Consider the following 27001-nt stretch of genomic DNA (forward strand, 5'->3'; position numbering starts at 1 on the left):
ACAATGTGCAGCGCATATTGGGTTGAAATTAGCTCTGCTTTGCTAAGCGTTCGACGTTCAAAGCAGCTTTGTTTATTCCGTTTTAAAATTGAGCATTCCTGGGCAAGAAAGCGTTGAGATCAAACGATAATAAACCATGCTATACAGTCGGTTCCACCGGTATAAAGCCCGCTGCTGCACATGCATAAAGAAGCACAAACGATTCTTAAACAATAAGCTAGGAAAAGGACTAAAGCATTTATTTCCAGCCTTTTTCAATAAAAAAGAAGGCTCTATAACAAACCGTGTACATTACAAGAAAGGTATATGCAACAGGTTGAGCAAAAATCATTCATTGTAATGCATCGTACATGATCTCCAACAAACAAACAAACAAACAAACAAACAACAATTGATATAATAGGAAAATCGTTCCTATATACTTATGTACTTTACATAAATATAAAAGTTGTGGTAAGGCAGAATGTATAAAAAAAACCATTGCCTGCTTTCGTGATGGTCTTGTTTTAGAACGCAATCCAATATCAAAATTCCCCAAACACCACACCGCGTTTCGTTTCCATTCCATCATAGTGCTACTAAATTACAGTGCAGTGCAACCTAACAAGCCGCCAGCAAAAGCAAACCCGCTACACGACCGCTAACACGGGACCGTTCGCCTTTGATGAAAGTAATTCATCCACCTGTCATCTCGTCCTACCAGCCACCGGATCAACATAAGCGCCAATGTGTCGATATGTGTGTGTGTGGCTGTTTCTATACCAGCTTCCAATTACATCAACCGTCAGCACCACTAACCTACTGCACACCACACTCCCAATGCTTCCGTTGCCTCTTTGTTGCATCTTTTTCATCCCAATAGCACTCCCATCGCCATTATCACCCATCATTCGTGTGTTGTCGAGGCTGCTCCATTATCTGATTATCACTGGCCGTTCAATAGTTCCGTCGATCCGTTCACTAAAACCGATACAATCACACACACACACACCCACACATACACACACTCACACATACACACAAACGTCGATATTGCTCCGTTGTGAATTAATTCCTGCTATTAGCTGGTGGTGAAGAGAGACAGAAAGAGACAGTGTGTGCATGCAAGCAAATGCATCGATGCAGTTGTGTTAGTGCGGTTCTTTGTTGGCCCCATCTCGTTGCACCAGTTGCACCGAAACCACACAGCTTCACAGCAACGGAAAAGGAAAAAAGGTTTAGCTCTGCGAGAGAAAAGCCAGTCCGGGTGGTGGGGCCGATTATGGATGTAAATTTAATAACCTTTTCCACCGAACTTCGTTGCTCAAACAATGCGTTCATTTTCCCGTGCCGTCCAGCGCCATCATCATCAAAATGTATCGCAAAAAAACGAGGCAATATGATTGATAAAAAAAAGCCGAACAGAAGCGCTGCCGACTACGCACAACAAGAGCAACAACAAAACAAGCACGATTACATTTCCCGTTTACTGGCACTTTGCATCTGCATTTTGTATGGTTCAATAGTCTGATGCATATTACGTTTTTAATTTACATTGACAACATTTACCGATATGGATTCCTTTTTTTTGTTTCACTTGGAAAGAAGTTGAACAAACATTTTGCAAGCTGATTCGATTGGGCGAAACATTAACGCGAATGGATGGGATGTATAATCATATCGACGATAGACAAACAAACGAAAAACTTCCATGCGATGCCTAACATATAGCACATAAAGCCATGTTTACGGACAAAACGTATTCGTATGTTTAATTTCGAACGTAGTGCAGCATCAAAATTCGCTCAAATATTCACTTCCAACCAATGTTTGCCCATCTATAGACTCAAGCCAATCCGTCAATCAATCTATTGATTAGTAAAAGATCGATCACCATACAACAGCGGGTTTACGTGGTACACAGTCACTTGCAGGGTTTACGTGGTACTTTGAAGGAACTTTAATTTTGAGCCTGTTTTGGTGAATTATTCCATCAACATGTATCATTGATTTGCTATATAAAACTGACAGTATTGCATACTGTATTGCATTTTGACAATTTTGGTAAAACAATACCAGCTGAATAGCATAATCAAATGCTTAAAAACAGTAGAGTGTTAAGTCCATTTCAACAATATTATGATTTTCTTCTCGTCACAAGTTTGACTCGTCATGATGTTTGCAGATGTGGAAAAGCAAGTTTGATTCCAATGAAAAATATGAACAGTGGTTGAAAACCATCCCGTAAGAACTGCATTATGCAGTTTTTCACATTGTTAATAGCAAACCTCTTCGAATGGATCATTCCTAGTATTAAAAACAGACAAACATATGAAGCATTTGTATCGAGATCGATCGATGCAGTTCTCATTGTCTTATAAACGATTATTTCCGAATTTCAATGGAGGCGCATGGTGTCTGATCGATTGCTCCAAATCACAGGTTGTATTAAGATCAAGCAGAACCAGATGGATGAAGCAACAGTTAAGACGAAAACATTTTAATAGAAAATAATGTCACCCTAGCTTCAATTAACCAGCATTGATTGTGTGCCCCATTACGGATGAACGAACCCAACCGGCTTGCAAGCAAAACAAAAAAAAAAAACGCTAATTTTACTTTTCCTTCCCACGCAACCCAACCATCGTAAGCTAATCAGTTTTGCATCGCACTGTTTGCGAGAACGATCATCGCTCTTTCTTTTTAAACTACATTTATATTTTGCATCTTCTTATCAACCTTCAACACAGGCACATCATTACCCAGCCCCTTCGCTCGGTACAGGCGGTCGGATCATGAACTGAGTAGATTGTGTCCGCTTCACCGCACCACTCACTACCGGATGCGTTTCGCTGCACATCAAAGCCATAACAACAAATTACTTACACCGCCCCGGATATTTGCTTCCCGAGCTCGGAGCCAAGCCAAGGATGTCTCGGAAGTGGAAAGTGATTGCCATTGCTGCTCGCATTGCATTTCGTTTCCATTTCCGAACCCACTGCCCTAACAACATCCTGCAAAGGATGCAAGCCAAGTTTTGCCACCCAATCCATTCCAATGCTTTACTGACTCACACTGGTTGGAGCAAAGAAAGCGCTATCTATTTACCTTAATGAAGATAGCCAATTAAAAAAGCAGCAATACCGGTGGCTTGCTCACAACAAACCCGTCACCGTTCACCACGGCCAGAAGATTACCGCCACTGGTGGTACACGCAATCTCGGGCGCTGGTGCTATCTTGAACTGTCCCACTATTGCGTATAAACCGATTTGCTACCAGACTCTGACTGCAAAATGGTAATGGAACTTTGAGAAGAAGTAGAAAAAAACCCATAATCTTCAGGCACTTCATAAGGGCTAATGGAGACGCCTGGTGTTTCCATCTTTCCTGCATTAAGGGTAAATATGCTGAGTGCGCCGCTCGGTGGTAGGATATAATTTTATCATTTTAAAAAAATAACATCCAACCCCTTTTGCGTACATTGCGTTCATCCCGTTCATCTGCACTTTTACCTGCGTCGTGCTGCAACGGACGGACCGATGCTGCCAACCCCGGTTGGATGGTTCACTCACCTGCCGCCTCCCACTGCCAAACGGGAGTGAGTACAGGAAATCAACTGTAGTCCGTAGAGTTGCCTGTACACTTTCCCTGTACGTCAGCTCCCTTACCACACCCCCCTGAAACAGCCCCTCCACCGGTGATGGCATTTTGTGAAATTAAATTCCTGTTGCTGACCAACCGCACCGAAGCGCAACAGGGAGAGAATTTAATTAAATCAAAATGCTTCCAGCAAAGCCTCGTGCAGCTGGACCAGCAACGGAAATGACCCCTTTCCGATTCCTCAGACCGTTTGCAATCGCACCCCGGGACCATCTCGGGTGACGATGGGTTGCAGTTTTCTGACCTTTTCGTCAATGTGAATGAATTCGGTTGCTTCAGCCCAGCATACCTGGGACCGGTGTCTGTCCCCCGGTGGAATTGTGTATGTCATTCTTGTCGGCTAGTGTGGATGTTGCCCTCTAAATTCGAATGGGAAATGGTTGGATGGAATCGGCAACAGTGCAGTGATGTGATTCTCACTTGGAAGCTGGATGCGTTGACCGAGGCACGATTTGTAACCGTGATTGGTTGGCTTCAACACTTTGGCTATTTTGTTGTGAGTTTTCTCTTACATTTTTTTCCCTTCTCTTGCATGCATGTTGCAAACGGTTAACTGTGCTTCAAATAAATTATTTGAAAGCCATAGTTTAAATCAACTTGAAACTATCAATGCTGCGAGTGGGTGCTGGCCCAGTGGTTCAGGTGTCTTAATTCTTATTCCATGAATTCAGATGGATCGCAAACAAAGCTTGTACACACAGACCTGATACAACGAACTTAGAACTATTGTTGCCGATAGCCCGTTTAAACAAAGATGTATCTAAGCCCATCCCAAACCGCGCTTAAGTTCAGTTTCTAGGACAGGTATCGTTCGGGTGTAGGCCAAACCTACGCCTCGTCTCTGACAGGCAGCGCAAATATTCTAGTGAACGGTTGGATAGACAACCTTTGCAAAAACCCCCGGGCCAATTAGCGTCGGGCCGGTAAGTCAATCACGGCCGCTGATCACCCCCGAACGGATGAACAGTTTCATTTCATCTTTCAACAGCTCAGAGTGAGCCGATTTAACCTGCCAGCAGTAGTTTGTTTGCTTTTTGCAGACGGTACGTTTGCATCGAATAAATCAATAAGTTGTGTATTATAACAAGTATTTATTCTACCAACCGTAATAAATCAGTTTACTATTGCTTCTAACTTACAAAACATGCAGATTCACTTGCTACGATAGCTAGTCTTTAATTTGAATGTAAAGAAAAATATTAAATGTAGCTTGCTTTACAAACATCTCTCTGCGGAGAAAGCCGCTCTAATTGATGCTTCAGCAAACAATGGAAAGAAAACAAAAGTGGTCAAATAGAAATCATTCCATTGCTTGACTATCCGCCCGAAGGGTTTGTCAGTCAAAGATGACAGCGTAATTAAATTCACAGCCCAACGCAAACACACATACAAAGAAACACAACGAACACTGCCGGAAGGCCTGTTAGTAGTGGAAAGCGCGCCTACTCTACCAGAAAATCATTCCAAAAGAAAACGTACCCTACCTACTCGTGCAAATATAAAATGATGCCCGGTAGCTTCGGTCAGTACTACCTAGTGTACGCTAATGTTATTACCATCAACGTGGACAGGCACATTGCAAGAGAGCGAAAGATTATTAAAAACAGGCGTAGTATTTTAAATATGCTCCAAAATCTTAATTAGTCGATTCGTTCATTATGTCCTTGCTCAGCTAAGCACCTGCATTAATAGAGGGATGGCTGCCATATCCTTTCTAAAAGCCGGGGGACATTGTCCGTACTTGCTAGTGTAAATTAAGTTTTCATTAGCGCATCTGGCGGCGGCTGACCGAAGCATTTTGTTAAACAATTTGGAGCCGCTTCAGAAAATATGTTATTTTTCCATGCTTTTTTACATAAACTGGTCTGAAAAAGGTCTGTAATTGATAGATGAATATGTTGTGCAAGTATGTCAGCCATTTTTGCATCAAAAAACGGTGAAAAAAGTAATTAATTTTGAGATCCGGCACGACCATTCCCTCGATGACAAAAGAAAAGCTTCGGACAGCCGCCGCCAGATGCGCTAGTGAAAATCGAAATCACACTAGGGAGTACGGACAATGTCCCACGGCCTTAAGATTCCACAAAGAATTATCTAATAAGAATCACAATAACGATGAGGATGTTTCAGAAGACCAATTTATGGATGAAAAAGAATTTAAAACTGACGCTCTACACAACTTGATCAATGGAGCATTGCACATATTTTAACAAAGAAACAACGATTTATTTTTGCTGTTATGTTCAGCTTACTATCTACACACAATATTAATCCTTCAAGCAAAAGCATTAGGAGCTAAAAGCGGAATGGACAAAAGTTGTTTTCTTATCGTGGCAGTGCCAGTCAGCTACCTTCTACCAGCACTCTCAGCATTCAATAGGAACCAATCAAACGTGCTCACCTCGACAGGAACGGCCGCTATCGTTCGATAGCTCGTACCGCGAAAATGCATTCATGGTTTGCCGACGAATAACCACAACCGTGGAACGCATTTGATGCGTAACATCTCGCAGCGCTACACGCTTTTTTGCGCGAGAGAAAATTCGACAAGATTCGTTGAACGGCATGTTAACATGTTAATGCAAACAACGGCTTAGGGACGATGCTAGATACAAAAGCTGATGCCCAACTTATCGATCCGATTTCATATTGGAGCACTTGGGCACAAATTCAATCATTGAACAATGTACCAATACAGTGCTGCAATTTTCGACAAAAAGCCCAAAAAAGCATCCTTTTTTTAGGAATAACTCACAAAACTATTCCTAGAAACACTGATTGAACCGGGCAGTATTTTTGTACGTCCAACTTTTACCGGCTGCAGTCGAGCAGAGGATCCTTACAATCCTTACCAACCATTCCGATCGACAACGGGGAATGCAGGTGTGCATTGACTGCCCTCCAAGCCATACGCCCAGTTAGTTCATATTTTCAGTTCATGTTGTTCATGTTTTTCATTATGCAAACTCAGATTGATTGCAATTCCTGTAAACAGCCAAACACACTTTTCCTTTGCATCAAAACAACACAACAGCTTCCCGAGCTACAACCTCGCTTTGCTTATTTTTGTACCACACCAAACAACTATCTATCGAGAAAACAAGCAAACGAACATCGGCTTCATCGATCGCATCGATTAGCGCCTAATGATTTGGCCTGCAACAAAAAACAAACGTTGCTGCTTCATCGCCGTAAGCACACGAAGCTTCTAGAGATTCTGAATACCCTCCATATCCTCACCGAAATAAACGCTCGCCAAACCTAGCGCGAAAAAAAAAGATAGGCTAACTTCGGAACGGTTTAGGATAAACCATTCATCTTAAGCTTCGCATCGCACCGGCTCACGATAGCTAGCAGTGGCCACTTTGCACGGTACAACACTCGACCAGCGGCCAACAAACAATGTTGAGCCATTGAGCATTTGTTTATAAATAAAGTCTTCTTGGGAACGGTAGCTGTTGCAGGGTGTTCAAGTATCTTTCAGCCACTTCACTATATCTCACCGAGGCAGCACTAAGCCCATCTAGGCGGATGCGGACGTTGGCCGTCCACATAGTCAGCTGTAACAGCCGTAAGCCGTTGCTATCGGTTGGCATGGTATCTTTTTCGCATGGCTTGCTGTACCAGTTGTTGGGTGTGGAGCGTGTAGCACGCTATTTACAAGAAGAGCGTGGCAGAACGATGTGGCAGCGCACGGTGCTGCTGTCGGTTTGCTGGTGCCGATTTTAGCTACAAAAGATGTTTTCCAAATTATCGCACGCTTTGGCATTTTCGTGCCTTTTTTGGTTATGCCGTCTATTAGATGTTGCAGAATTCTTACCGCACGATGGTTCTTCTCTTGATTGAAATGATAGTTAAATCATTTAATTAAGTTTAACACAGTAAATTAGACGCTCAACATTTGTAACTAAACGCTTAATTACAAATATATTTACCGGAGCGATGCCCCATGGAACTATTGGAGCATTTATTCCTACATATCAGTAGAATGTAAAAAAAAATATTAAGCATTACGGCAAAGCCGTTCCAACGAAATTAAACAAATATCTATAAATTATTCCTCTTCTTTTGCGCAACAGCTATTGTGGATCTAGGCCTACCCTTACCCATAATGGGTTGCCTATCAGGGACTTGTTGTTTACCCATAGCACCATAGCCAGTCATGCGTATGAGGATTGTGGTCCACACGGGTCTTAAACACATGACGAGCGTGTTGTTAAGCCGTTCTGGTTGACAACTGATCAAGCGACAGGTGCATGAATACTGAACAATATTCGTTATTTAAATATATAATAATATAAACACACTATAAAACATATGATGGACAAAACACTACCCGGTACCATGTCAGCACAGCCGGCCATAGTAACACGCTTATTAAAAGCTCTTTGTGCTTGATTTTACACCGCAGTCCCCTCTCTTCTCCATAGTGTAACCCTCTGCCGCAATCACCGTACTGTCATTTCAAAGAAGGCCCACTCCAAACGTTGACGTTTCAATTTGCCGTGGCTTCAACCGCATCCCCAACATACTGTGTCACGCTATTCGCTACACCATCGGGTCGGCTATTAAGTAATGATAATTGTTGGAAAATTTGCAATTATTTCCACAAACACACTCACTGGGCACGGTAGCGGGAAATAGTTTTCATTCTCTCTGATAAAATCGCTGTCTGTTTTCCGTTTTACAATACATATTGTGTTAATATAGAAAAAAACATGAAATCTCTGTTTTATATCACACGAACTCAATTCATTATGATGCTGCATTAAATATTAAAAACGAAAATCTAAAGCACCCTTTGAGGGCAAAAATTGTTTGATGCAAATTACGTGATCGGCTATAGATACCTTCATTCGTTTAATTGCTCCTAAATTGTGAGACAAAATCGGAAAGGCACTCATCATCTCATCGATTGGTAGGTAACTATTGCTGCAATCAATACCGGAAAGCAATTACCGAAAAGCTCAAATTGAAATTTCCTCCAAACGAACGGTTTGACTGAGCAGGAATGTATGGATGAGTAGTCGTTAGCTCGCCGTGGTGTCATTGCATTTCATCAAAAACTTTATTACCTACATACCGTATTATCCTTACTGGTTACAAACACACGTTTGCAAAGGCTCAATCAAGCTCGGATTCTATTATAAACCTTAATGTTATCCATTATTTTAATAGCACAGCACCGTTTTAGGGGCTAATCTGTAACACACAAGGAACAAAAAAAAACGCAAACACTCACTGCACGTCCTAATCAAATCAAACAGGCTGGTCCTTTCCTCAGCCATCCCTCGGAACCTGGGAGCAACGGCACAACCACACCAATAGGCAGCCGCGAATTAAAAAAACTCGGGCTTGGTAGAGCTGGTGACACTGACACAAGACACAGCAACAACAACACCAGCATATTGAAATCATGGCTTGCTTTAAAAATTGCTTCCCCAGCAAAGAATACACACCCGCTTATTGAAAGGGATGACACAATGGGGGGAAGGGGGGGCTCTTGAATCTCCTCCGGTTCAAAGCACAATCCTCCTACCAAAAACAAACACCTAAAATGTCATAGCACCGAACGGCGCGGGCAAAGCTGGACGCGAGTGCGCCGCATCAGGATCACGGTCGCAACACCATCGAAGAAGGCCGATGGACCGCCATAGAGTGTTGCACGCAACAGGTAGGGCAACCGAAGCACCAGGATGGTCCCATCTCCAGCCTCCACCAGGAGCCCGCAGCCCATCGCATCGCTCACACTGCCCGCAGCGGCATCGTTATTTGCTTGGTCGGTGGCATCGGCCACACTCTCGGGGGAGAAATTTGTTCAAATAGTAGCGGACAGCATCCCGAACGGATGCGGTATGCCGGTAGGTAGGTAAGGTTTATATATATCCATCGGAAACCATCGGAAAACAGAGTACACCGAACAGTGCCCGCAGTTCAGCAAAATCCCAGCACACACACGGCGCGAACCAAGCGCTGACCACAGGAAAGCAGCAATATCCGGCACAGCAGAGAGAGAGAGAGAAGAAAAAAAAAACATCAGCACCAGGTAGCCGGACACATAAAAGGGACACCCATCCAGCCGGGCACAAACAAACAAACAAACTGCCAAGGCACTTGCCAGTGTGTGTGTGTGGTTGTGGATATTTTTCACCACCATTGTCGCCGCCGGGTCAGGCCAATCGATCGATCGGCTGCTACTTACACCGCGTACACTCGGAAGCGCAAATAAAAGCTGCCCACCGGAAAAGGTCCACGGGATTGGGAGCGAAATTCTTCGAATGTGTCTTTGCACAGGGACACCTGGGATGGGGGGGGGGGGGGAAAGGCGGTCGCGTGTACTTCGCCGAATGCCCCGAAAGGAAGCTGTTCAATTTTTGGATCACCAGTGTATTGCCGGAATGCCCCGTAGCGCATCGAAATTACTAACCCCGTGGCTGTTACTTCGTCCCGGAATCCATCACGCGGTGCCATTCCTCAGCCATCCGTGGTACTTGGTGCTTGGTTGTAGAATATTGATATGCCCCTGGGAGTGAATTCCTATGCGCATACAATTTTCTTAAATAAATGTCTCCACTGGGGAAATGGTGTAAAATAAATCTAATTAGAAGGCACAGTTAATTGGTAGGGTAAGATACTTTGCTAGGTTCGTTGGTTGGTTTCTGTTACATTAATTGTATACTTATTTCTAGCGAAAACTATCCCCGGGAAAGCCGGAGTGCCAGCGTTCCTGGGGACACTCCAGCGGATTTGTTTGTCCATTCCAGCAAAACGTCGGTCCATTGCGTTGGCCTTCAACAGACACGCTCTCGGGGACATATCATCTCTCGGCACGCAACAAAAGCGACACACCATTGCGAAGCGTGCTCTCGCCCGCAGGCAGAGCGCCACGGTTACCAACCATCATTCAAGCAAGCTACCTGCTACGGAGTTTCTGTTGTCTCCCGACCGTTCCCCCATTTGTTTGCCTTCTCCCGGGTTCCTCTGTAGCCGCACACAGCAAATCTGCTGCGTCGTCAGAGTTTTAAAGTCTCGCTACTTATGCCTTGCCTATTTACCACGAGCTCACGCGACGACGTTGGGGACGTCACTTACAGGGGTTCGGCCGTTGGTCGTAGTTAACTTCTTTCCATGGAAGATATGTTTATTTTTTGTGTGCCATTTTCCCCCCTCATTTCCTGTCCTGCTGTCTTGTGCCATTTCTGTGAATGATATCGTGTGCGTGAGAGAGAGAGAGAGAGAGAGAGAGAGAGAGAGTTAGGGGCTATTCAACAGAAGCCTTTCCCCTTGCCGGATAATGCTACTTCGTTAAACAAAAAGCTTTAGGAAGAGAGAGAGAGAGAGAGAGAGAGAGAAAGCTGCTGTGCCCAACGGGTTACAGCAGAATGCACAATAATGATGCTGCAGGTGCAGGAGGTGCTGCTTACTTAACGGAGCACCGACACGACACAGGTAAGGCTTGGGGGGAATTTTAAAGCAGAAAGCGCTACCGCTAGCTGCCATCGTTTTCAAGACGGCGGGCAGCATGCAAATGCGACCAACTCAGACAAGAGCAATAGTGAGTTAATCTTGTCAGGACGATGGGCTATTTGGTGCTACGTGTAATGCCGTCTTACTTCCTTCCAACCATGCAGCTGTATACCTCCTAATGGACGCTTGACTTCAGGCATTGAAGCTGACTTTTCCAGATAACAGCTTTTAAGAGTCCCATAAATATGATTAGATATATTGGAGCCTTTTTTTAATTGATTTGATGACGATTTGATTGATTTTTGAATGGTTTACTGTCAATGGAACCCAAAAGTTTCCATTTTTTACATCTTGTTCTTCCTATTTAGTACTTCAAATGTTTCCAGCCTAGGCTTGAATAAATGGCGTGACTATCTAAGATAGTTTGGTTTACGCCAGCAGCTGGCAAGGATTTGTGATGTGATCCCAGGAAAGTTCCTAAGTTGTTAGGTAAGCCTTGAAGACTCTGCCACGGAACAAGCAACTGAGCCATTCAAGAATCATGTTTATTTCGAAATAAGGATTGGAAGAGATTGGGCTCATGCATTCAAGCAATAATATCCACATGCTTTCCCATTCTGCCCAACTGTCAATCTATTCTAACCAGAGCAAGAAAGCAAATTGATGTTGGTCCCTGCGGAATGTGCATTGCGCCTAAAGGTATGCAACCTTCAGCGCTTCTATGTAGAAGGGAAAAGCCGATGATCTAGCAAAGCTTCACAAGCAATTTCTATTGTCTAACAAAGTTAACATGGAATTTAAAATCAAATCAACATAAAATATTTATTAAACAGCTACACACAAATTTACTTCTGCCATCATGACCCCCATTAGAAGCACGATTCTGTCCATCGTTTTTATCCTCGTGCTCCATTTGTGTAAGCCATTTACTTCCTCTTCATACGTGCCGGCCCAAGCTCATTACTTGCCATTAAAACAAACCTATTAACAAAGTGCTAACTAACCAACCCCACCTCTTCCCCCTCTCCCTCGTCAATGTGGAAGCACGCCCCTGATTACGGGAAGCCCCGGGAACGAGACAGAATCAAGAGCCCGCTAAGAATCCTATTAAAATGTGCATCTCTCATCCGCACGGTACTTTATCCCTTCCGTTGCCGAACACTCGCCCAATTCATCTGGAAGCTTTTCGTGCTTCAGTTTGTTTTTTTCTTTTCTTTTCTTTTTCCTCCCTGCTTCTCTTCTTAGCCGGATACACACGGTCGCGGGCAATGGCGTCTAATTTCAATCAATAATCTACTTTACCGTAAATCTCTTGATCCTATTACGGCAGCGCCAGTCCGCCCTGGCTGCCAATTAAATACACACACCCGACGCAGCGGACCAGCATGCCTGGCACGTGCACAAAGCGAGCGGCCACAGGATGCAACCAGCCAACCAGTGATGGCCGGTACAGTTTGTTGTGTTTATTTGGTCTAAGTGGTGAACAGGCGGAGGGACAACAAAATTGAAGGTTGGTATGTCCACTGTTCCGTATGAAAGAAAAAGCTCCCAAAATGCCATGTTTTGAAATGTATTCTTTGTTGCCGTGAAACATTCCTTCGTCTTACAAAAAATCATTAGACCACTGTACATCGATATGGAAACAAACTGCACAAGCGCAAAATGGTTTACTTTGTAACATTTTTATGCAATTTTCGGTAACATTTCGCTTTACATTAAAGAGAGTTGATGTGACTAATTGGTAAAACATATTCCTACAATATCTGATGTTTGCGCTGTTCCATTGAGTGAAAGTGAGAATTGCACACATTATTTAATTCATCTCTGCATACAGCATTGAAATTATCTAAATCGCTTGTGGCTCATAATCAATTGCTATCGATTGTAATTGAATTAATAATTAATTTACATGTGCAAAGCAGTGGAGCTGTTGCATCCCTGCTTTGCTAGACACTTTTACACTGGTTTCGGTATTTTATCCGCTCCCATGAGTAAAGTGTATCGTGGAGAGATTTGAAATTCGCGGGAAACAAGATGGGTTGTGCTAATAGTACAAGTTTTTTTTTATATATCAGCACACTCGCAGCTTCCCTGATAAAAGCTTTTGTACAACGTTACAGCAATAATGTGTGCATTATAATATAGGAAATCAGCTTATTGGCTTATTTTAAATTACTAGTTACTAGAGATCGGGTTATGTATGTTTGTTGGAAAATGTTCCTTTTTTTTGCAAGTGCATAGTATTTTCACAAATATTCGAATTTAACTAAAAGGTGCTCAGAAACGTAATTTGAATACCATTGCTTTTTTCAATTGTTCAATTTTTTAACAGGAAAAGATGGGGTAGTTTGAAGAGGAATCAGTTCCAGCATTGGTTCCAGGAACGGTATGGGCTCAGAATTTATTCCTGGACACGTGTGGGTTCAGAATCAGTTTTGGGTCCAGTATGGGCTAGGGATCTGTACTCGATGGTACGGGTTCAGAATAATCTCCAAGACTGGGGTATGGGGTCAGCATCTGTTCTAGAATCACTATGGGTTGGGAATTAGTTTCAGATTCGGTATGCGTTCACCCAAGTGCCACAAATCCACAAAACGACCACTAAACGGGTTCTAAACGACTCAAGCTCTCAGCCTAAAAGGAATCTAAAAGACTTCGTTTAGCAGACGGTAAACGACTGGTGCCGGTCTCGTAGTACAGTCGTCAACTCGTACGACTTAACAACATGCCCGTCATGGGTTCAATCCCCAAATAGACCGTGCCGCCATACGTAGGATTGACTATCCTGCTATGGGGGGAAATCAATTAGTCACTGAAAGCCAAGACCACAAGTGGTACAGCCCAAGTGCCACAAATCCACTAAACGACCACTAAACGGCTTCTAAACGACTCAAGCACTCTACCTAAACGGAATATAGAAAGACTTCGTTTAGCAGACGGCAAACGACTCATGCATTCTAAAAATAGCGAAAAAGCTGGTGGCGCTCTCTGTTGGTGGGAAACCCCAACCAGTTGAGCTTCATCGCTTGGAGGAGAGCTTTCTCATTTCCTCTGTACTGTTGTATGGTTTCGCATTGAAGTTATGCATCGCTAGAACTAGAACGGCGATACAATTGTTTAAATACTAAACTCCAACTTAATCTATCAGCACTGAAGCAAGTGAGATTTGAGTAATGGTCGTTGGTGTTGATACCCACGTATCTAACCACACGACCATTCATATAGATTTTTGCTCAGAAAGTTAGAAGGCTATATAGGTCATGATAAGATGAAACTTGTCGAAACACATTGTAAGAAAAGGATAGCAATATAATGATGTGTTGAAATACGCCATCTATTGATCAAACCAATGAAGCTGTGGAGCTTTCATTTTTTTCTATGAATATTCAATTTTCCAGTCGTTTAAGCTTAATCTGTGGCGCTTGGGAGGCAGGCCTTGACCGACAACGGTTGTTGAGCCAAAGAAGAAGAAGAAGAAACGACTGGTGCATTCTAAAAATAGCAACAACAAAAAGCTGGTGGCGCCATCTGTTGCTGGAATAGCCACACAGTGAAGCTTTCCTCGCTTTGAGAGCTTTCTGCTTCCCTCTGTACTGTTGTATGGTTTCGCATTGAAGTTATTGAAGTTATGGTTTCGCATTGAAAGGTCGCAGCATCGCTAGACACAACAAGCAATTTCATTTTTGTTCCCGATAACAATTCGTGATCACGTTTATCACGTGATCGGTTAACATTAAGCATTTTTTATATTTTTGTACGGGCGCACGAAAAGGCGGATGAGAGGTACAATATTAAAAATCATTTACTACCTAGCTATTGCCAGAATGGGCAGTGTATAAGTGTGTAGGAAAAGTGTAAGGGAGGTAACACTTAATGCCCGCTGCCAGTCCAAAACTCACAAAGTCATACAACAATCAACATTTTGTTACCCAGGGATGTCTTTCCACTGCACTAAAAATACTCCACTGTACCTGCTAAATAACCCAAAAAGGCTTTTCTCGGCACATTGTGCAGCAAGGTGGACGACCACTGACATGTCAATGCGGCTGGTTTGTTTACGTTTGAGAACAACTTGTTTGGACATCCCTTATGAATTGAATCGATTCTTTCCTTCCCAAACTCCCGGTGTACTGTTTGCGTTGTCTGGTAAAAAACAGCTTTTCTCTAACAGAATGGATAAAGCTTCCTTCGCAGTAGGTATACCGATGACATCACGCTAAACTCCGCTGCGCCAAAGCGGGCATGAATTAATGGTAAACACATTTCCTTGCAGGCGAAACGACGTCAGGACAAAGTTCACAAAAAACCACCACCACCAAAGCCAGCCAAGCAAAAGGGTGGCCCTAAACCCCCCGAAGTACAGCATACGGCACCGCTCGTCGTTTGTGACGATCGGTACGGCAAGCGCCAGATTCAGCAAAACTGGACCGAAGAGCGGAATCTTCCATCGAGCGACAGCGACACGGAAGACGAACAGCTGCTGGCGGCCGATTTTGAGAAGCTGCTCGAGCTTCCGGCATCGAGTGCGAGCCACTTTCTGCTTAGCTCCGAGAAACGCTGGCTACAACCGGACACCGATCTACCGGGCGAGGATGAAAAGAACCGCTTCAGTGAGTACTTCCGTATCGATACGAAGCTGCTGAACGCCAGCCTTGGGTGCATCCCGTTCTACGAGCGACACGGATACGACGAAACACTATTCAGCACGCTGGAGCTTAATCTAATGCGACAAAAGGCGGAAATACATACGAACAAGTTCCAGCAAACCTTTGCCGACCAGCTATCGTCGAGCGTCAAAGTCGGACCTGTTTCCCAGAAGCACAAAGAAAACATGCCACCTCCGCCAAGGAAACCGCAACCAACGCCATGTTTCGTTGGGAAATTTGCTAACCCGAAACTGGATGATTCCGTCGGTGGGACAGAAACAAAGCAATTGCATGCATCGAAAGAGCCAGTTAAGCCCGTGGAAGCCAAGTTGAGCGAGCTTAAAATTGAACCAGAAGTGAGTAAAACTGTCCCCAAAATCGTTCCCAAAGTTGAACCAACCGTTGCGACAACCTCAACGAACCCGTCCCCACAAGGCTCGGGAAAAGATTCGAAGGAAGACATTCAACAATGGTTGGACGATATTTTGGATATTTAATAAACCTGGTTTAACGTTTTAATTTTATCGTGTTCACTTACATCTGCTTTTTTGAGTAAACATTATACCCGCATGCTAAGTGAAGACACACGGCACAAACCTTCCAAGAAATGAACCTGCAGCTATACGCTAATTGACAAACTTTGACAGCTACGGATAAACATTGGCGTGCAGAAAACACATTTCACAACAATACCGCAGTCCCGTCAGCAGCATACAACACGTTTTTTACTGAGATTGCACAAAAAGTGGTTAAATTATCGACAAAGAAGCTACCCAAACAGTCAGCAACATGTCTAGCTTTACGTGCCTTAACTGTGGCGTTCGTTTTGCGACCGCCGAAATGCAGCGAGAGCACTACAAAACCCACTGGCATCGGTACAACCTGAAGCGCAAGCTGGCCGAACTGCCGCCCGTAACGATAGAGGAGTTCGAGAAACGGCTTATCCAGCAGAAAACGGAAGACGCCGCCGCGCAGGAAGACCAGTCGCTGTATTGCAAAGCGTGCCGGAAGGTGTTTAAAACGAAAAACGCTCACGACAACCATCTGGACAGCCGGAAGCACAAGGACAATCTGCAGCAGTACCTCGCCCAAAGCAATGGTACGAACGGAGGCCCCAGTGGCTCGGCGCCGGAAGGCACGCGGATGGACGCGGAGGTGGAAGTATCGGTAAAGTCGACACGCGCGGCAGCACGAGCCGCAGCAGCGGCCGAAGCCGAGGCGGCAGGCGACGAGGAGATGGTCGAGGACGGCGACTCGGACGAATGGGAAGATGTCGAGTTTGAAAATCCGATCGAGCGGAACGATTGCATCTTCTGTGCGCACCACAGCGAGGATCTGCTGGAGAACATCAAGCACATGTCGATCGTCCATTCGTTCTTCATCCCGGACGCGGAGTTCTGTGTCGATGTGGAGGGTCTGCTGACCTACCTGGCGGAAAAGGTGTGCCGGGACTACATCTGCCTGTGGTGCAACGAGCGGGGCCGAACGTTCTACTCGATGGAGGCGGTTCGCAGCCACATGACGGAGAAGGGCCACTGCAAGATGCTGCACGAGGGTGGTGCACTGGCCGAGTACGTCGATTTCTACGACTACAGTAGCAGCTACCCGGACCACGAGGAGGGCATGGATGTGGACGCGGAACTCGACCCTTCGAACGCGTTGGATGGCGACGAGTTCCAGCTCGTGCTGCCGTCCGGTAACGTGATAGGGCACCGATCACTGCTCCGCTACTATAAGCAGCGCATCAATCCAAACCGGGCCGTTGTGGTGAAAAAATCGACCCAGAAGCTGCACAAGGTACTGGCACAGTACCGGTCGCTCGGATGGACCTCGACGCAGCAGGAGGCCGCGGCACGGAACGCGCGCGACATGCACGTCATGAAGCGCCAGCAAGCTAAGCTCATGCAGCAGGTCGGCGTGAAGGCGAACAAGCTGCAGCACCACTATCGTCCACAGGTTAACTTCTAAAACACACACAGGTTGCGATTGCGAAATAAAGAGTACACGTACATCAGGAAGCAGGAAAGGTAATTCCTATCATTCCACGGTACAACAAGCTCATCTTTACTGAAGAAAACATTTGCCCGAAAGAAATCACAGCCACGCATGAGAATACGCCTGCTTGTCAAAACTGTAATCAATCGGTGAGTAATTGCAATCTTTTCGTGCGTGTCATCATGTGGTCATATAACTTCCATGCGTTGCCAGGCAACAGACAGAAAAAAATGTACGCTTGGGCAGGCTATTTTTCAAAATTTCTTTTTGCCATTGTTTTTACTTCTTTTCTCGTTTTCCGCTTCCACAGGTTCATACATGCTCCAGCGCACACACGCACACAGGTTAGATTTTTTACGTTCCTCTTCTGTTTGGGGTTTCATGATTATTTTTGTTTCTTTCCGTTTTTCTTATCATGTTTTAACGCCCTTCTTTCTTCGGCTCATTTGTTTCTCACTTATTTGTTATGCGTTACCGTGCTTAACACTTTTGCTTTCTCTCTTTTCATGCAATCCACGTGATCTCACGTGCTTTCAGTGGGGGTTGAAGGTAATTCTACTTTCTTCTGCTGCAGCAGAAACTCAACTCATCGCCGAATTTTACATTGCTTACACGCTGCCATGTTCTACTGCTGGAAAAGATCATTCGCCCTCCTTTTCTTCCTTCTTTTTTCTGTTGTTCCGTTGTTTGCATTTGCGCTACCCGGCTCTTGTCAGCTTCCCTCCATGCCGCGTGTTCACTGGCGAAGGGCATATTACGGCTTAAATTACGCTAAACATTCTATTTCTATATGACTGATTCGCTTCCATGTATTTCACCACTTGTGTTACCCAATCATCTTGTATTGTTTTGTCTTATTTTCTTTTTTTCATTTTAGCACAAAAAACCACCATCCGAGGCCCCTCTCCTCCTCTCCACCGGACCAGATCCTCTCGTTTCATTATCGTTTCCTAATCCCGTAATTCGCTTCCCAATTATTGCTACGCGTCCGCGGATATGCGCACGTGCTCTCCGCCACACAAACACACACACGCGCACGCACGCACGCATGCACGCACAATCCGTGTTGCTTTCTTTTTAAGATTATTAATTTAGCTTCCATCCTTCAACTCCGCGCGCGCCACCCAACGTGGTCCTCCCATTGACTAACGCCTTACCCCATTCGTGGATCGCTCAAAACTGTACAAGCGCCATCCGGTCTGCATTCGTGTTCAGTATCAAATCATAATCCATTTATCTTGTACCACCGAGCAGCTAGTTTGTACCTTCTACACTCTCCCTTTGTCCAGCTCCTCCTTCACACGCCGGGGGATACTTTTCTTCTGGCAAAGGCTAAGTTTTGTTCGCTTCGTAAGGAATTGGGCATTCTTCTGTATCGGAAAGAAGTCCACCCTGCTTCCTTGCTGTCCTCCCGCCGTGTCGTCCGTATGTATGTATGTATGTATGTGTATTATGTTGCAATGAGTTTGTATAGAATATAAATATAATAATAATAATTTACGCATCTTGCGGCCCGCAAATCGCGCCCGTGCCTCGGGAGAAGACCCCTTCTTCACCCTTCTGCCACCAGACTCACAATCGCTATGCTATTGAATTTACTGTATTTTATGCTGATCTTACACGTTGCGCCCCCCCCCCCCCTCCCTCCATCCTCCATCACTTACTTTACACCGTGCAACCCCACGCTGCTGCTCGTCTCTGTACATGTTACAACACCAGGTAATGTTATACTTTGCTTAATTCGCGACTGATTTATCTAGTTACTTGCATACATCGTGTGCCGGCAGTTATCATTTTCATTTGGGATTTTTCATTTACGTGTACGTAAGTGTGTTTGTGTGTGTGTGTGTGTGTGTGTGTGTGTTTTTTTGTGTTTTTGTGTTAATTTCTTTCTAACCTTAAGCAGTCAACCGTTCTCTTTTGCACGTTTTATATTTCCAATGACTTTCTCCGGTGGCAATTTTTGTTTTCTTTTGTTTTACAAACGGTTTTGTATAAAAAAAATAAAAGGAAAGGAAGCTATAATTCTGACATGATCATTCGCCAACGCGCTCAAACGTACCTCACTGTGCAATGCTTTCTCCCCCCCAAAAACATACCCAAAATGCGTCCACTTTCATCGCTACTACGACGCGCATCGCTGTTATGCGCGCGCGCAAATGGATCTGCGATGAGATGCGCGCATCATCTCCACCGCGCGTGGTCTTTTGCGTAGAAATGTTACGGTTAGTTTTAAGAATGTTGCAACGCGCAAGATGCTTTCTCTACCAGCTGTGTTTGTTGTTCCTGAAGAAATCCTGGACGCCAACTGTGTCTTCTATTCAGCCGACACGTTTCTTTCCATTGCAGCACACAATTGTGCACGCGGTGCATGTAACAGTACAGCAGCACACATAATAGCCAGCCGACACATGGAAACGACACGGAAACAGAGCCACCATATTCGAAGCGAATCGCGAAACCCACACAACGCGGCGGCTGCGTCCACGTGTTTCGCTCTCTCTCTCTCTCTCTTACTCTCGTTTTTAGTACGCAAAACGGCAAAATCGAACCGAACCGAAGAGAAAGACCGAACGAAACGCAAATGATTCGGATTATCGCCAGGCGAAAATTGGTGAATTTGCTTTGTTTTGTATCTTTAGTAATCATGTTCTATTTTCTCTCTCTCTCTTTCTTTCTCTCTGTCTCTCTTTTTCGAACTCACTGTTCACGCTCTGCTTTCGCTGCCAATTGGGTCTTGTTAGTTTCACACGCAATGTATCTTATTTCCAATGCTTGTCTGTTTGCTTTGTCTCTCTCTCCCTCTTTTGTTAGCTGTTTCCTTTAGCATTCCACTATTATAAGGATTTTTGTTTTTTTTTGTTAGGGTAGATTGCATTTTCTTTACACAGAGGGTACAGAGTAAAGCGCTATATTTATCATAGCTTATAAAAAATGATACACACACACACACACACACACACTGCACAACCGCCATACAAACACGCTGCTCGTACACCAGAATATAGATTCGGAAAAGGGAGAGGGAAGAAAAGGGGGGGGGGGAGGGGCGGAGTGAGATAACACAACTGCTACTACTTCCTGTTGATCTTTTTCCCCCGTTGCAAACATTCTGTTGCCCATTGTTGTTTTGTTCTCATCGGCCGCTGGTATGTGTGTGTGTGTGTATGTGTGTATTGTAATGTTTTCTTCTTTCTCTTCCACATTGTTCATTAGCGTTTGTGGTTCGGCACACTAAGCTTTACTTTCTATTCTTTACCACCATTTCTTTTGCACACTATACCGTGTATTTTGTTGTGTTCTCTTCTACATATGTGTCTCTTGGTAGCTGGTTGTGTATCTCCGTGCCTGTGTACGTGGTGTGTTGCCATTTTGTCTTCTCTTTTTGTCTAGCTTTTTTTTTCGACCCACCTTTCCAAAATAGGTGCCAATTTGCTTCTTTCTTTTTTTATTTCTTATTACTTTTCGACCTTCTTCGTTCGTTTTGCACATTTATTTCCTCCGCATTGCGCCATGCTGTGTTGGTTTGCATTTACGGGTGTGTGTGTGTGTGTTTTTTTGTTGCTTTGCCTTCTCCTCCCTTTTGCTATCTCGTGCTGTTGTCTTTCTTCCTTTCCTTTCCGTTTGTTTTAGTATAATTAATTTAATTAATTTACTTTCTTTAGTTATTTGATCTATTTCTTTTCACTTACGGTATAGTAATTCTTTTTTTTTTTTGTTTCTTTTCACCATTTTCTTACTTAAACGTATGCGTATGTATGTATATGTTTGTTTGTATGTGTGTGTGTGTGTGTGTGTGTGTGTGTTGGATTTCGGTACATATCATCCCTATTAACCTTCCCGATTTGCCGGTGCAGCTGCTGCAGCTTAGCAAATTGCAAATCTAACCGTCCATGTTTTGACTTATTCCGCACACGCCATTCATTTACAATCCGTGTTTTGTGTTTTTTTTTTGTGTTGGTTTCCTTGTTTTGTTGCCGTGTTCTGCTTCTTCGTTTAATAATATTACTATATTAATTATTGATATTTATCATTAGTGCTAATCAGTTAATATGTACATTCATGTTCCTCTCATGCTTTACACCGAGTTCGTGCATTTGCTTCATCCGCCTTTCCGCCACCGATGCCAACAAACCCTTCCGTGCGTGCAAAAAAAAACAGACTTTTTGCCTTCCGCCGGCTCTGTTTTTGCAGTTCCCCTTCCTTTTTCATATGATTTCTAACGCGCGTTCCCTTCCATTATCAATGTATGATCGCCGCAGGGAAACAGGAAGAAGAAGAAGAAAAAAACATCGTGACAAAAACTATCCGCCCATAAACGTATTTTAAAGTTTCCCAATTTTCTAACCTTACGCTGCTTACTTGTCCTAAGCCCACCCACTTTTACTAAACAGCCCCCGTCCGCATCACACTGCCCAGCCGCTCACAACAGACGACAACCGGTAGTCACCGGGATCGGTTAGCATTCATCCAGTCGGAATTACGACGAGTTTTATTTTGACGAACCATGGCAACACATCCAAGCTCTCGATCGAAAGATAAGACGAGATGGAAAAAAAACATTTGTTAAGATTTCTGTGCGCCCTTCCAGAGTAGCACAGGCAACAGGTTCGCCGTGAAGTTCACAGTTCATATTCCCATTCGATCCACACCCACCGGGAATTAGTATACCGGTGCAAAATGTTTTATTCATCAAACCAATTCCATCGTGTTTAAGCCACATTCAAATGTAAGCTTCATTCTAAATGAATGTCAGGACCAACATTCTCACTAAAAAATAACTTTCCTTCACAAAACCACACCGCTGAAGCCCAATATGGACAAGCAGCTAGGCCCGTTAGTGCTGCACGCTTGCAGCTCGGGTAGCAGTCCCTACAACCGAACCGTATACTATTCACAATTCCGTAAAATATTTCAATTATGCTACTAAGCGGTTCGCTCCGTCCGTGGCCGTGAATAAGTAAAACAATTCTGATCTACAGATAAAATAATAGTATGCTGCTCTTTCCGAAGCCCAATAAGGGTTTGAAATCGAAATGAATCTGCAGTGTAGCAGTGGTGAGACAAAAATGCACACAACTACGCGAGAATGCCGAGTTCACACACCGGTACACCGTTGCTGTTTACGAGCGGAGCATGCATGTTGCGCCATCATCATCATCATCATCATCATCATTAAAACCTTTCACGATCTTATGTCACTAGTTTCGGTTTCCCCCTCAACCCACGGAAAATTGCATACCACATACATACACACACGCATACGCACACACACACACACACACACACACACGCACACACACAAACACATACGCACAGCTTCCTGCTCACTTCCTGCCGGAGAACACAGAGATTGGTAGTAATAGGAATTCATTAAACCTTTCGGAACACATCATTACCGTTTTGGACTGTTTGGCGCGGGCATCATCACGCCGCAAACGAACGACCGCACAAGAGACCGCGTTCTCTATCTTTCTCTCTCTCTCTCTCTCTCTCTCTCTCTCGCTCGCTCTCTCCCTAACCACACATGGTTTAAGCGCTTAAAAAAACGAGCAGATGTTAGCATCTGTCCCTCCCTACAAGGATGTATGTGTACATTGTCGCATGTTGCTCCAAAACCGATTGTTACCGTGGCAGTACCATTAGCAAAAAACTGTTTATCTTATTTGTGTAACGCCTGGCCGTTTCTTTGCCTGTGTTAAAACGAAACACCTCCGCTCCCCTGGCTGCCTGCACGTGTCTACATTCTTCTACGCCGTCCTACAAAAATTTGCGGCGCACAGCTGGCTGAACCTGGCTCATCTGTGTTTGGCATCAATTCGCGGCCGTACCCCATACATTCGTCGGTTGGGAGACAAAGCAAAGCCAGTAAAGGAACAGCAGCAGCTACCCCAGAGGGAGGCTGGAAACTGGGCCGAAAATGGCCCGAAAGCTTCCCGCAACGCACTAGTCTACGACGCTGTATTGTATTGGTGGATCGGACCCATTGCACCACAGTCGCACAAAATTGCGCACCCGTTTCCTCACTACCAATGGATTGATTGGATGAAGCTTGTTTGATGATGATTTCGCGCCTGGACGTGATTGGACCGCTGCCCACGCAGGGCAGGCGGTGGTTTGCAAAGTGGTAATTTGTGCTGTTGAAGAAAAAAGAACAACCTCCCATCTGTCTACATGCTGTGGCAAATGCTGATGAGTATGAAGATGGAACGTGGCATGGTTTGAGTCGAGTGAAGGTGATACGCGATGTAAACGGATTCGGATTCAGCTGCGCTCTACTAGCATCCTGTGGTAAGCAAACGTTTGTGTTAAAGGGAAAGTGGGGGGGGGGGGGGGGGAGCACGTACCTTGTATCCTTACATCGATTTCCCCCTCCCTACTATGTATGTTTTGCAAAGTTTATGCAAGCAACAACATAAAAAAGGTATGCACTTGTGGGCTATGTGTCTGTCTGTGTTCAGTGTCAGTGAATGATAACTGGACTCGGCTGCACGCAAACACCAACCATAGGTGATGATTCGTCCCGATCGCTCGGAGCGCCCGGTGGCCCCCGACCGTGTCCTTTCGCACTACTACTGCTAACTATACCGCTTCCGCCCGAACCTACACTGCTACCACCGCTGGCCGAGCCGGACCCCGCACCAACGGTCCCACTCCCTAACGGCCCTGCTAGTCCTGCGCCTCCTCCTCCTCCTCCATTGGTGCTACTACTACTACTACTACTGTTGCTAATGCTACTTCCGGTGCCGCCGATGAGATGATGACTGCTAACACCGACACCGACACTAACGGCTGCTGCTGATCCACCGACGACGAGTGACGCAGGTCCGACCGTAGAAACCGACCCGACACCAATCGGACCACCGATCACGCCCAAGCTGTTACCACTGCCGAGTGGGCCAACGCTGCCACCGGCGCCGCTACTGGCCGCTGCCGCCGCCATCAGCATCGCTTCGTTCACCGAAAACGGTGCGTAGCCGACCGCTCCTCCCACCGGCATACCGCCAATACTGCCCGGCCCAACTACACCACCGCCCGGTGGCATGGAGAGGTTGTGCGCCAGAAAGCTACCGGACATGGCGGCCGGCGCATGGTGATCCGGTATCACCAGTCCGCCCAGCGACGACGCCATGTGGCTGCCTAGGTCGAGTGGTAACGAGGCAGGTGCGTAGCTTTTGTGTCCTCCTCCGCCACCAACCACCAACGCGGACGAACCTAGGTGCGAGGCGGAGCCTTGCAAATGCTGTCCTTGTTGTGCTTGCTGGTGCTGTTGCTGCTGCTGCTGGGCTAAGTATCGACTCCGGTGATAGTGGGATGGGGCGGGCGCCGCTCCGGACGCACTAACTGCGGTGTTTCCATATCGGGCCGCGGCCGAACCGCCGGCATGGTGGCCACCAAGGCTGACCATCGCCGGTGGATCACAATCCATGGCAAGCGGGTACGATGATGTGGTGGGTGCGGTTGAGGAGCCAACGACATTGCTGCCGGGCACTATCACACCGGCGGCGGTGCTGACACCAGTAACGCTACTGCTTCCAGCGATGGCACCATTCCCAGCCACGGCACCGCCACTGCTGTTGCTGCTGCTGCTGCTACTGCTGTTAGTGTTGTTGTTGTTGTGTGTCCCGTTCGTTCCGACTGTGGCGGGTTGCGCCAGCAGTACGAGCGTTTGCTGCTGTGGCGCTTTTGGTTGTGTTTGCTGCTGGCTAGGGGGCTGTGACGATTGCTGCTGATGCAGGGATGATAGACCTGGGGAAGGGAAATAAAACAAGCAGTTAGTAAGGACCTATACGACCCCGTTTCAATGGTGTTGCGAGCAAAGCGGGAGGGGGGAAAACGGTGTTTCGCATGCAGTAACAACCAAATATAAGCAAATGTTTCACTACTTCAAATCAACATGGAACAGAAAACAACTGTGTAACTGTGGTACCATCGAAAATAGAAAGAAGAAAAAAACATATACATAAATGTAAGAAAAAAAACAAGATTTTACAACGAAAGATGCATTTTCGTTCTGGTAGGGTAAACGAACAAAAATCAAACAACATACCGAAAAGGAAGCAATTAAAAGCACACACACAAACTGATTACTACCATTAGTAGAAAGTGTTAAACGTTACCCAAAAAATATGTAGAAGATTGTAGGCTCCACCACCTCTGTGCACAACATCGCAATACTCTTTCCCTTTCCTCTTTCTCTGTATCTGTCTGGCTCTGCTATTCTGTACAATTCTGTCATGTTTCACGTTTTCTAGCGCGCCATTCCACCACCATCAACCAAGCCAAAGAAAAAAAGTGCCTTTCTCTCTCTAACTCTTTATCGCTCTATCTCTCTCTTTTTCGCTGTTGTTTTTATGTTTGGTTTCATCATGTATGCTTGTTGCTGAACACGTATCGTGCTGTTTTACATCTCTAGTTCTAGTCTGCATTTTGGCATTCTCGTTTACATTTGATTATGTGCTATTGCTTGCTTTCCTATCTCCACATCCGCCATCGATCCACAGGTTCATTTTCGCATACCGCATAAGGGACTCACATTCGGGTAGGGGGAGGGGGGGGGAGAGGGGGGGGAGAGAAAGCTTTACCTATTCCTGTTAGCGAGACGAAGCCTTCGAGAGGCTCAAAGTCTCAGAAACAAAAAATCAAACAATCCGGTTCTGCATGTTGTTTCCTTTCACCTATTTCCCTTCATGCTTACTTTCCCATTACTTCACTGTTTCTGTTTGTTTGTTTGTTTGTTTGTTTGTTTTCTTTACTTGTTCTGTAGTTTATACTATTTGGTATGTTCTTTATGGTACTTGTAGTCAGGTTTGGTTCTGTTATACTTTCTTCCACCCGTTTCATTTCACCATTATTACGTACTCTTCCCCAGCCCTTACCATTATATGTGTACTATGGGACACGAAGGAATATGCATGTGTGTGACTGAGTGTATGTGTGTTTGAACGTGTGTAGAGAGAGAGAGAGAAAGTGTGTATGAACTGGAGGAGACGTAATTATCGGGATGCAGACAAATAAATAATCATAATCATATAGGATAGCGTTGGTGTGGAAACGTCTTGTGAGTGAGCTTGTGTGTGTGTGTGTGTGTGTTTGTCGTTTAAGAACTATTCACATAATATGTCTTCTAGCTTTTCTCATAGCCCTTTTGCGCTCTGCTGCATCCCATTCTCATACCGCATTTTTTTTTTCTTATACACGATTGCTGTTGAATACTGGAGGTATTGGTGAGGAAAAGATGACTATATTATGT

At 45.0% G+C, this 27001-nt stretch overlaps 3 protein-coding genes across 7 annotated transcripts in view; 2 read left to right on the forward strand and 1 right to left on the reverse strand.

Moving 5' to 3' along the window:
* The first annotated feature begins 15146 nt into the window (after positions 1-15146).
* Positions 15147-16272, forward strand: LOC120950706 (uncharacterized). The gene is made up of 2 exons (XM_040368960.2): positions 15147-15300; positions 15381-16272. The coding sequence occupies exons 1-2, from the start codon at positions 15148-15150 to the stop codon at positions 16248-16250; spliced, it is 1023 nt and encodes a 340-aa protein (XP_040224894.2). The 5' UTR covers position 15147; the 3' UTR covers positions 16251-16272.
* A 97-nt stretch (positions 16273-16369) lies between these two features.
* On the forward strand, positions 16370-19531 carry LOC120950705 (zinc finger protein 622). Its single transcript, XM_040368959.2, has one exon. It carries the CDS (start codon positions 16543-16545, stop codon positions 17719-17721), a length of 1179 nt encoding a protein of 392 aa, XP_040224893.2. The 5' UTR covers positions 16370-16542; the 3' UTR covers positions 17722-19531.
* LOC120953020 (serine/threonine-protein kinase minibrain) overlaps positions 17997-27001 on the reverse strand; it is a 60933-nt gene continuing 51928 nt past the window's right edge. For all 5 annotated transcript variants that reach the window (XM_040372672.2, XM_040372668.2, XM_040372670.2 and 2 more), the window contains one exon: positions 17997-25497. In XM_040372672.2, the coding sequence (XP_040228606.2) occupies positions 24212-25497 (1286 nt within the window). In that variant the 3' untranslated portion in view covers positions 17997-24211. The remainder of the gene's footprint in view (positions 25498-27001) is intronic.

This window comes from Anopheles coluzzii, chromosome 2 (assembly GCF_943734685.1).
Source record: "Anopheles coluzzii chromosome 2, AcolN3, whole genome shotgun sequence".
Lineage (NCBI taxonomy): Eukaryota > Metazoa > Arthropoda > Insecta > Diptera > Culicidae > Anopheles > Anopheles coluzzii.